The 12213-nt window shown below is 48.3% G+C and overlaps 1 protein-coding gene across 1 annotated transcript in view; it reads right to left on the bottom strand.

The window, feature by feature from the left end:
- LOC147698809 (E3 ubiquitin-protein ligase TTC3-like) overlaps positions 1-12213 on the bottom strand; it is a 1497644-nt gene that overhangs the window by 353491 nt on the left and 1131940 nt on the right. The window contains exon 36 of the mRNA XM_086935406.1: positions 5212-5351. Within this exon, the coding sequence (XP_086791532.1) occupies positions 5212-5351 (140 nt within the window). The remainder of the gene's footprint in view (positions 1-5211; positions 5352-12213) is intronic.

Below are 12213 nucleotides of genomic sequence, written 5' to 3'. Positions count from 1 at the left end.
AAGCTGACCTGAGAGTGGCCCCAGGGCTCCCCTAGAGTCCCTCTCATGTCTGCTTAAGTTGGTCCTGGTTAGTCTGACGACTTCTACCTGGTCCTGCTCTGCCTCACCCTTAGATTCCAAGTCATCATCCTCATCATCAGCATCATCTGCTTCCTGATGTGGATGGTCCTGGTTATCAAAGGGTCCCTGTAGGGAGGGCATATTGCCTTCTGAAGTAGAAGGGTCTGGGTTACCAGCCCTCCTTGCATCATGAGTCTCTAAGAGACCAATCAGAAAAGCAGTTGTGGGGTTAGACCCCTGCTTAATCTTCCTAGAGGTACATACTTGTCGTAACTCATGGAAGCTAAGCGCAGTATATCTTGAAGGGATGACCTGTGGAGGGTCAACTGACACAAGGGGAGACTCAGTGTTTCCTCCTGTGACCGACATACTGCTTCTAGTGTGGTGTAAGTGATGCACCTACCTACACTATGTGTTACCTACTGGTCCCTTGCTAGAGTTGTAGCCAAGGTGTGCTAAGCCTTGAGGAGCTACAACAGCTGGTTCAGTAGAACTCAGAGTATTCTAAGCTTTAGTTATATGTACCTAACAGTACTTATGTGATCTTTCAGCAAGATATTCTTAGGATACGTGTGGTAAAACAACAGCAAGCTCAAATCCCAACCGCTGCTCACCAATGTGAGAAGGTGGCCTGATATGCAGTGCTCACTATTCTAGTGAACACTATGTATCAGTCCAGCAACCCTTATTGATGATTGGTTGTAAGTCAACCTTATAGACCAGCTATCCTAGTAGCGTGGATACGAGCAGTCTAAGGCTAAAGACTCGAGAGGGCGTGTTAAGCCAGCTGTTTACCACACATATACCCCTTGAATACCAAGTGAAAGGACACCACACAAGTGTTATGAAAATAAACAGTTATTTATTTAAAGATCACAACAGCCCTGTACTCTTTATGAGGACAGGGTACTAAGCACAAACCAAAACTCTTACAAAAATACTTAAGTTAGCACAGTATATACAAATGCCCGAGGGGCACGGAAAACCATATACTCTGAAAGTGGAATGCGAAATTCCTAGCAGGTAAGTACAGTACTAATAGCTTTTGGAATCGCTAGGACTTGACTAGGGAATCGTTAGATTACTTCTAGGAGGCCTAGGGGACTCGGGTGCAGTGTGTGCACTCTCACGCGAGATGCGGGACAAAAGTCTATGGTAGCTAGGAATTAGAAAGTTAGTGTTCTCGGGCGAACCCGACCTGGTAGGGAGAAAACGAAAGTAGATTCTGACCCTTGGATAGTGAGGCTATGCTGGGGCACCGAAATGCCGAAGTTACCTAGCCCAGGGGCTGCAGCTGCATAGGTCTGAAAAGACGTCGGGAATCCTCGTAGACGGACCAGGAGCCGGAAGAAAAGATGCTGGCCGGTGACCAGTGAAGAAAGTTCAGTTGGATCCAAGCCTGGATCTCGAAGATAGATGACACCTGAAAGCAGAGGGGACCAAGTTCGAGACTACTAGCCAGTAGTCAGTGGGCACCAGGAGGGCACCGGATGGTAGCCACCTCGACAAGGTGAGTGGGTGACGCTTGACTCGAAGATCTCACGGACCAGGAGGCGTTGTCGGCGACCAGGATGGAGGATCGAGCTGTCCCACGAAGATGGAAGCTGTCGGCGTCGCTGGACCCAGGATTGGGCAACAAAGCCTTGGCAAATTCAAGCCCACGCGGTGGACCTAAAATGGCGTCTGGGGTGGACCAGGAGGGTCCGGGGTGCCTCTCTTGAACAAGGAAGCAAGGGCCAGCCTGGAGCAACCAGACCAGCAGTCGTGAAGTCGTTGGGCGTCGTTCAGAAGGCCACAAGCCAGCCGGCTAGTAGCCAAACAACGCGGTGCACAGCAAACAGCAGAAGGGCCCCACGCAGATCGTGGAGATGCAGGGAGGCTGATCTTGGGTGCTGGAGCTGCGCAGGGTCGGGGCTTCTCGGACCCCAAAGCACTCACCAGTGGAGGACACGGTGGGCTTGTAGTAAAGATGTCGTGCAGTCTTGGCGATCGTCGGTCCCTTGAGGTCTCGTCGCACTCACGGTTCTCAGCTTGGCTGTAGAGGTGAGTAGAGGTCAGAGGTGCCAGGGAAGCCGGGTCTCGTCGAGCTGGGTCGTCGGATTCGTGATGAAGGACTTGCAGCAGACCGCAGTGTTCTTTAGGATGGTGCCCGCTTGATGCAGGGTGACTACTCCTTAGCCACAAGGGAGAATCTTGAAGAAGAAATCGTGAAGTCCTTTCGAAGAAAGTGGTATCTTGATTCCAAAGATGATCTAATTTTAACAGGGGGCCCGCTCCCATCTTTATACTAAAAAAGGGGGCTGACCCGGTGACTAGGTCCTGCCTATGGGTGGGACCAGGAGGGGGGTGGTTACACCCCTCTCCCCTGCCGGACTTCCCCAGGCCAGGGGCTGGTGTGCCCCTGGAACTGGTTCTGACTGGCCTATGCGTAGTGAGCACCGGGGTGCCACTCAGCAGTCACCTTCCTGAAAAGCCCTGCCTACCCAGGATACACAAAACCATGTCTGGGACGGTGCTAGCACCGCCCCTGACAGGAAACCCTTTGTCCAGGCTCCCCTCACTGGAAGGACTCCCAGCTGCAGGGGGTCAGACTCGTGTCTGTGGTGGCAGCATCCATTTTGTGGAGCTGAGGCTTCAGTTAACTTTAACCGGGGTTCACAGTTACATACATGTCGTGTCCCTCTAGAAGGGTGGAATGCTAACCCCGTCGCCAGAATTGGCGAGGGGTTAGTATTCCAATTCGTATGACACCTTACTCGACATGTTTTGATAAAGCAATACCAAAGATAGCATTTAACCGCGAGGATTATAATGCACTTAAGAGTATATGGTATGCGATATCATGGAACAGCTATTAGGACTTGATTCCGCAAGCTGCAGACAGGCTCAGCTCATGCCAGAGCACCATCTCACACGATTCCAAGCACTCTGCCTTCAGGATTGTCAAGGCCTGCCATAGGAGTGACTGATAGGAATCTGTGTGTCCATTTTAGGGTTAGGTATAGGTATACTACACCTACAGCAAAGGGTGATTACACGACTTTGCCCCAGCTGTCATGCAGCCAGTTGTGTCAAATTTAGGAGGCCAGCCAGGGGTGGCATAATACATGCTGCAGCCCCTGGCAGCCCTGGGTACACCTATGCCCTGAGTTACAGGGTCTGATAAGGTGGCCCAGTACCAATTGGTAGATGCACCTAGGGTACATGTGGTAATTTAGAAAGAGAACAGCCAGGCTGTGGGTCTGATTGGCAGGCCCACAGCCAGAGAAAGTCGTAAACCAGTGAAACAAAAGCAAAAAATCTGGGTGATCATAGGATTGCAGACCCTACTCTCCTACAGAAGGCTCAGTAGAAAAACCTGCATTACTCAAGCCAGATCCCTCCAGTAAACATCATGAGGTTTCTAAGTATGACTGTGTTACAATATCACAGCTCTCACAACAGTACTGTATCAGTCGCAGTACAAAGGCTAACATTTAAATGTTTGTGTAATGTGACACAGGGGACAGATAAATAGGATTTGCCTAACTACATTAATACTTGTGTTGCTACATGGGATACAATTATATCATGAGATACAGTTGATTGTCTGTCAATGGTTGTCTAGAAGCATCTCCTCCTCCATCTAAGTCACTCCACATAATGAAAAGCTCATCAGGAGCACACTGATATGTTGCCCAGACAGAAATGAAAATGAAGCCTCTCATACATTTAGGTGGATTAGAAATCCTAAGTGGAGTATGTGCAGCATCCTCCTATTTCAGAATCTCCAAATGTATGAAAAGGTGATTGGCAGTGGGGAAAATGGGGTTAGTATCCTAGAAAAAACAATGGAGTATCTTGACTTGATAATATACAAGTCACACCAGTTTGTATATCAAACTGTGGCTGAATATCTCCAGAAAACCCTGTGGAGCACATTCAAGTAAGGCATCAGAGTCTGACTCCGGTAGCAAGTAGCTTGCATAAACTTTGATTGTTCATAGGCCCATTTTTAAGTGCAGTAAGGCACCTATGCTATCATTAACATATTTCAAAAAGGTGCCTGAATATGATCAGGCTAGTAACTGGCTTCAGCTAAGTTAGTAACCCTTGTACCCGGTAGGAAGTCTGTTTCAGTAACAAAATCAAACCAAGTCCAAGCGTAATGGGAATTCAATACTTCGGTATTTTTTCCTTAAAAACTGTTTCTTGCTTCAGGAGTCCCACTAAGCATATTTATACAATACAATGCAAAAGCAACATTTTATCTTAAACAGCCGACATGTTTTGAGGTAACCATCTTCCTCAAGGCGTAATTTTGCTTGCATTTTACTTGCTTTTTATAGGCAAGCTTTTTTCAGTATCAAGCGTTTATGGAATCAGCATTTAATAATCGACCACTAATCCGTTAGCTAAGGTAGAAGCAGGGAATAGAGGCCTAGACACATCTGTTCTCTTACAGAGGAACTGGAGACGAAGGCCTAGGTTAGAAAGGTATAAGGAAGGAGTTCAAAGGGGAAGTCACAGTGGATAAGCAAAAGAGGGTTTTCGACAAAGAAACACAAACACCTTTAGATCCCCCAAAACTCTTAATATAATCTTCTTACCACTTTTATTATCTTATAAAGGTCTAATTTCTGGTCAATTTCCCTAATAGATTACTCCCACAAAAAGGTCCAGACTCATCAGTTCTACAGGTCCAGGATCAAGCTGATGTGCAAGTGGCTCAGATGAAAGGAGGCAAATGGAGGCACAGAGATTGTTTCTCCTCTCACGGAGGTGCTTACAGATGGTGCTCAGCATGTGAAGGCTAAGAGGAAGGTCCTAAGAAGTGGTTGGAGGAGGGCTGTCAGTAAGAAAACACAAAAAATACCTGTGTATGCTAAGTATTCTGGGAAACCAAAATTTTGGCACATATTCGAAAGTCACCATACACCAATTGGTGTGGGCCTGCTGATCCATCTACATTGAGCCACTGAATCATATTTTGTAAATCGGCCTTTGCAGTTATAGGATAATTTTCAATCTGGTGTTACTGAAGGATTAAGTACTTTTCTTATCAAGTATTTTATCTATAGATATTATTAAGAACATAATTCTGTGGGAAGGAGTATCAGAGATAATGTATGTCCTCTGGATGCAAACTATTGAAAGAAAATGACGACTTACAATTCATTGTTGTCCGACAGCACTTTAATATTATGTTTTATTCCTTTAAATTTTTCCTGGTGTTCTTTCTTCTCTTCTTGCCACTTTTTCACTTCACTTTCCAAATCTTGATACAGCCAATCAAGTTCTGCCTTTGAAATCTACAATAAAAAAGTGTCTTTTTTTAATGCTTTGTATATATTTCAAGCACTATTGCCATAAACATACATCATGAAAGCTTAAGTGCTTATGTCTCTCAAGAATTCAGATTGAGTGCAAAATACCTTTTTTTGAAATAATTTTCGAAGACATCAGTTAAACATTCATATATGATTTTAAGTGATTATATTTGTAAGGCAATGCATATTTTTGTGTGGCCACCCCAAGGTTTTGGATTGATGCTGATGGCTTTTCAATTCAGAGTTCACTAAGGTTAGCTGACCAGACCTAAGTGCCAGCGTCCTGACCTTAAGATGTGTGTGTTTGATTGACTTTGTAGGAGGGTCATCCTTTTTGCCCTGATCGTTCCCATTTCTTGACTGATGCTGGTGGTTACGGACTCTGAAAGTGCCCTGGGCTCTGCTAACCATGCCCATTGCTCTGTCCTCTAAAGGTATAGAGTAATTGGTATAATTTTAATTGGCAAAGACAAACTACCTGTAAGTTTCTAATATATGATAGGGCATTTAGGTTTAGAGACCCCATTAGACTAAATGCACTTGAGTGTGCACTGTTGTGGTGTCTTGTGCCATTTTAAAGCCAGGCCTTTCTTCCACGCTTGGTTTTTAAATAAAATTGTGTCCAAATTAAACTTTTGAATTAATAGTACTTCCAAAGTCCAAAACGATGTTTTATTACATATACATCACCCGTAAGGTCTGCCGAAAGTGCCCCAAGGGTAGGGTACAATTTTATATAAAGCAGCGACAACATAAAAGATGTTTTATATGCCCTGGTAGGGAAAAACAGCCAAACTAATTTTCCCTATCATAGTGCTGCTAGCCCCATAGCCTAACATGGAAAAGCTTTATTAAATTTAATAAAATCTAACTTTCGATTGGAGCTAGCTAGGAATATCATTAAAAGTATCAAAATAATGGTTACAATAAATCCAACAGCTTGCCATGGTCGGATTTATTATAACTATTACAGGAAAGTAGCTTTAACACTTACTTTCCTGAAGTTATCTAAACCAGCCCTGTAGTAGCCCTGTGGTCAGCCTTTCTCAGTCTGAGCCAAGCTGCAACCTGAGTTGGTGTTAAGAGGCCTGGGGCTGCAACAATTAAGCCATTCGTTGGAAGGTTATCTGCTTCTTGGAGACGCCAAGGAGAGGAAGGGGGCTGGGTTCATAGGCTGGACTTCAAAAGGCAAGACAATAAATGTCACAGGACTCAGGCCAGCCTCCACTTCCTTGATTGCCAGCCAGATGGGATCCTCCCTAAATAGATTGGGAGAGGGGTTGGAAGGGGAGTGTAGCCCAATGTTAGCGACACCTCTGGGTTGGAATACACAGACACACACTCAAAGGAGAGAGGTTCTCAGTTAAGATTTTTGGGAAAACCATGCATTCTGGGTCAAAAGTATGATGCGCGCTTTAAAAGGAAGGGGTAATTTCAGAGGGAGGTAACTTTACCCCTATTGGCTGAGGTCCCCTCCTCTTGCCAGTCAAGAATGGGGAAAAAAATATGGGAAGGCTGCAGGAGCTCATCAGATCCCTGCCTAGAATATTTTTTTTTTTGTTGTATGTTCTTATATAGCGCTCGAATCACCCTGGGGCATCTCGGCGCTAGCCTTGGGAACCCGTCCTGGCTTTTCCCTGTGAGATAACCTATACTGGGCATCCCCAAGGTGAAAGCCAGGCATCCCGCCGCGGGGGGGCCGTTGTGGAGATTAAGCAAGCTAATGCCCAGAGTTGCAGAGTGTGAACCCATGATTCGAGTGGGCACCGAAGCGAGAATTATCGAGTCCGTGGACATTTGGGCTCAAGACCCTGCCGCGTCGGGAATTGAACCCTGGTCCCGGGTCTGACCTCTGCTTCAGGGTCTGCCTCCTCTAATCAGTGAGCCACACTTCTCAGAATATCAGAAGAAGAAGGACTTCTCTGTTGGACCTTTGTACTGTACCACAGACGGCTTGCACTCAGAAGGACTGCACAGCCTGCACTCTCAGGGCTCCACAAGGGAAGGACTGTGCCTAACTCAAAGGAAATGGAGTGGACTACCAAAGCAGCAACAGGTACCAAAATGTTGAAAGACGTCACCTGCAGCAGACAAAGAGTTGTCTTGTTGTTCATGTAGGAGAGTAGGGTCTGCAATCCCATGATCACGCAGATTTTTCGCTTTTGTTTCACTGGTTTACGACTTTCTCTGGCTGTGGGCCTGCTAATCAGACCCACAGCCTGGCTGTTCTCTTTCTAAAATTACGACATGTACCCTAGGTGCATTTACCAATTGGTACTGGGCCACCTTATCAGACTCTGTAACTCAGGGCATGGGTGTACCCAGGGCCGCCAGGGGCTGCAGCATGTATTATGCCAACCCTGGCTGGCCTCCTAAATTTGACACAACTGGCTGCGTGACAGCTGGGGCGAAGTCGTGTACACACACTTTGCTTTAGGTATAGTAGTTCTATATCTAACCATACCATGGACACCCGAGTTCCTATCAGTCGCTCCTATGGCAGGCCTTAACAATCCTGAAGGCAGAGTGCGTGGGCTCGTGTGAACTAGGCTCAGGCCCGAGCCGAGCCCGGTTGCGGCTTGCGGAATCAAGACCCAATGGCTGTTCCATGATAACGCGTACCATATCGGTAACTTCGGTGTCGCGTTATCAAGGCATGTCGAGTAAGGTGTCATACGAATCGGGGTGCTGCCCTCTCACCAATACTGGCGATGAGGTTAGCATTCCACCCTTCTAGAGGGACACGACATGTACGTAACTGTGAACCCCGGTTAAAGTTAACTAAAGCCTCAGCTCCACAAAATGGGTGCTGCCACCACAGACACGAGTCTGACCTCCTGCTGCTGGGAGTCCTTCCAGCGAGGAGAGCTTGGACAAAGGGTTTCCTGTCGAGGGCGGTGTTCGCACCATCCCAGACGGGGTTTGTGTATTCTGGGTAGGTAGGGCTTTTGCGAGAAGGTGACTGCGGAGTGGCACCCCGGTGCTCACTACGCATCTGCCGGTTAGAACCAGTTCCAGGGGCGACAGCCCTGGCCTGGGGAAAGTCCGGCAGGGGAGAGGGGTATAACTACCCCCCTTCCTGGTCCCACCCTTAGGGCAGGACCTAGTCATGTACCCACCCCTTTCTTTAGAATAAAGGCCGGAGCGGGGACCCTTCCAAATTAGATCATCTTTGAATCAAGAATACTTTCTACGAAAGGACTTCAAGACTCTTCTCAAGATTTCTCCCTTGTGACTAAGGAGTAGTCACCCTGCATCAGCGGGCACCATCTAAGAACTCTGCGGTTTGCTGCAAGTCCTTCCTCAAGGATCCGACGGCCCAGCTCGACGAGAACCGGCTTCCCTGGCACCTCTGACCTCTACCCACGTCATCAGCTCAGCTGTGATCTGTGGGTGCGACGAGACCTCGAGGGACCGGCCATCATCAGAACCTGCACGCTCTTAAACCAGCACGACCATCGAGGTAACTCTCTGGTGAGTGCTCTGGGGTCCGAGAAGCCCCGACCCTGAGCCGCTCCAGCACCGAAGTGCAGTCTCCCAGCATCTCCACGATCTGCGTGGGGCCCTTCTGCTCGCTGCTCAGCACGTTGTCTGGTCACTAGCCGCTGGCTTGTGCCCGTCCTTGACGACGACCGACAAACCACTCTGCTGGTCTGGCTGCTCCAGACTGGCCCTTGCTTCCATCTTTGCGAGAAGCACCCCGGACCCTCCTGGTCCACTCAAGACGCCATCTTAGGCCTCCACGTGGCCCTGAGATTTGCCAAGGCTTGTTGCCCCATCCTGGGCCCAGCGACGCCGACAGCATCATCCTTCGTGGGACAGCTCGCACCTCCACCGTGGTCGCCGACAACGCCTCCTGGTCCGTGAGACTGCAGAGCCTAGCGTCGCCCACTCACCTAGTCGAGGTGACGGCCAACCGGTGCCCTCCTGGTACCCTCTGACTACTGGCTAGTAGCACGAACTTGGTCCCCTCTGCTTTCAGGTATCAACAATCTCTGATCCAGGCTTGGATCTCTACGAACTATTCATCACTGGTCGCCGGCCAGCAACTCCTTTTCTTCCGGCTCCTGGCTCGTCAGCGAAGACCCCGACGCCTGTAAGACTTGTGCAGCCGCAGCCCTCGTGGCTAGGTAACTCGGCATTTCGGTGCCTGCATAGCCTCTTTACTCTAGGGTCCCGAGTCCCTCGCTTCCGACTTGCCTTATCGGGTCCGCCCGAGACCTTAAACTTTCCGTGTCCTCGGACACTTGTTTTAATTGTGCACTTGAAGTATTTTCCTAAGAGATTTGGTTTGTGCTTAGTACCCTGTCCTCATAAAGAGTACAGGGCTGTTGTGATTCTTAATAAATATACTGTTTATTTTCATAACACTTGTGTGGTGTCCTTTCACTGGGTGTTCAAGGGGTACATGTGTGGTAAACAGCTGGCTTAACACGCCCTCTCGAGTCTTTAGCCTTAGACTGCTCGTATCCACGCTACTAGGATAGCTGGTCTATAGGTTGACTTACAACCAAACACCATAAGGGTCGTTGGAACGATACATAGCGGTCGCTAGAATAGCGAACGTTGCATATCGGGCCAACTTCTCACATTGGTGAGCAGCGGTTGGGATTTGAGCTTGCTGTTGTTTTACCACACGTATCCTAAGAATATCTTGTTGAAAGATCGCACAAGTACTATTAGTACATATAACTAAAGCTTAGAATACTCTGAGTTCTACTGAACCAGCTGTTGTAGCTCCTCAAGGCTTAGCACACCTTGGCTACAACTCTTAGCAAGGGAACAGTAGGTAAACACGTAGTGTAGGTAGGTGCATCACTTACACCACACTAGAAGCAGTATGTTGGACAAAGGAGGAAACTCTGGGTCTCCCCTTGTGTCAGTTGACCCTCCACAGGTCATCCCTTCAGGATATACTGTGCTGAACTTCAAGGAGTTACGACAGCTGTGTCACTCCAGGAAGATCAAGCAGGGGTCTAACCCCACAACGTCCTTTCTGATTGGTCTCTTGGAGACTTATGATGCCAGAAGGGCTGAGAAACTTCTTAGCTCTTCTAATCCAGAAGGAGACATGCCTCCCCTCGAGGGAACCAGAGACGATCCTGACCTCATCCACCTCGCAACTGAGAACGAAGATGTGGAGGATGATGAGGATGAGGATCCCTCTGGGGATGAGGCAGATAAGGGACAGGTAGAAGTCGTCAGACTAAGCAGGTCCAACTTAAGCAAACATGATAGCGGTACTGGGGGACCCCTGGGGCCACTATCAGGTCAGCTTAACATTGGGAATGGACGAGCCCGATCTCTGTCAAGAGACTCTGGCAGATCCCTTCAAACCAATGGCTCTCGCAACTCTTCTCAGAGAGGGATGACGTCCCCTCAGCGGAGAGTGTACAAAGCTAAGGAAAGGGCAGCTAATCTGAGGATTGAAAGGGAAGAACTTGCCCTGGCCAAAGAAAGGCTTGCCTTTGCGAGAGAGCAACAGTTAAGTGGGGCAGTCCCCACTGGTGGCAGCAATGTACCTAGCAATAGGGAAAAGAGTTTCGATACAAAACACCTTGGTAAGATAGTGCCCCCCTTTAAACAAGGGGACGACATCCACAAATGGATAACTGCTTTGGAGAGGGCCTGCACTGTGCAGGGTGTTCCCCAGAGTCAGTGGGCAGCTATCTTGTGGCTCTCCTTTGAAGGTAAAGGAAGAGACAAGCTCCTCACCACAAGGGGGGAGGATGCGAACGATTACCAAATCTTGAAAAATACACTCGTTGAAGGGTTCGGCCTAACCACTGAGCAGTACAGGGTGCTGTTCAGGGATACCCAGAAAACGCAGTCTCAAGATTGGTCTGACTTTGTCGATTGTGCCACTAAGGCTTTTGAGGGCTGGTTGCTGGGCAGTAAGGTTACTGATTACAAAGGATTGTATAATTTGATGATGAGAGAACAAATTTTAAACAATTGTCAGAACCAGTTGTTGCATCAGCATCTTGTCGACTCGGATCTGACCTCTCCCCAAGAATTGGGAAAGAAGGCAGACAGATGGGTTCGTACGAGAGTTAAACAGAACCAGGGCCAGAATCAAGGTGGTCAGAAGAAAGCAGACCAGAAGGGTAAAGATTCTAAGGGGGAACAAAATGACCAGAAGTCTTCGACAGGTCCCCAACAACCCAAAGAGGGTGGGGGTCAGGCTCCCCAAAAGAAGAAAGAAGGCCAATCCAAAAGATGGTGCCAGTACTGTAAAAGTAAATCTCACTGGTTTAGTGAGTGCACCAAGAAAGGAGGAGGGCAGACTCCTGCCACTGCAGCCCCTAAGGCACCTGTGCCCCCTAGTACAGTCAGCAGTGGTAGTGCGCCTCCCAAGGGTTTAGTAGGGTTAACCCTGGGTTCTGAGGGGCGTGACAACTTAGTTGGCACACTCACTCAGGCTGTCCTTGTCAGTACAGGGGACGCGGACGTGTCCCCTGACGTAAGTCCCAATACCCTGGGCAAATACCGACAAACGCCTTTCATAAATGGAAAGATGGCTCAGGCCTATAGGGACACTTGTGCCAGCGTCACCATGGTGACGCCTAACTTTGTGGACCCTGGACAGATCATGCCAGGTACAGAATTCCTGGTGACCAATGCAAGCAATGTCACTACCAATCACAGTATGGCAATTGTAGCTTTCTCCTGGGGAGGGGTAACTGGCCAAAAGAAGGTTGTAGTTAGTCCAGACCTCCCAGTGGATTGTTTGTTGGGCAATGATTTGGAGTCGTCACAATGGTCAGAAGTGGAGCACCGGACTCACATGGAAATGTTAGGGTTGCCAGCACATGTGTTCGCTGTGACTAGGTCACAGGTCAGG

The sequence above is a fragment of the Lissotriton vulgaris genome, chromosome 8 (genome assembly GCF_964263255.1).
Source record: "Lissotriton vulgaris chromosome 8, aLisVul1.2, whole genome shotgun sequence".
NCBI classification, from domain to species: domain Eukaryota; kingdom Metazoa; phylum Chordata; class Amphibia; order Caudata; family Salamandridae; genus Lissotriton; species Lissotriton vulgaris.
Note: the sequence above shows the minus strand (reverse complement) of the source record. Positions and strands in the feature narration are given on the sequence as shown.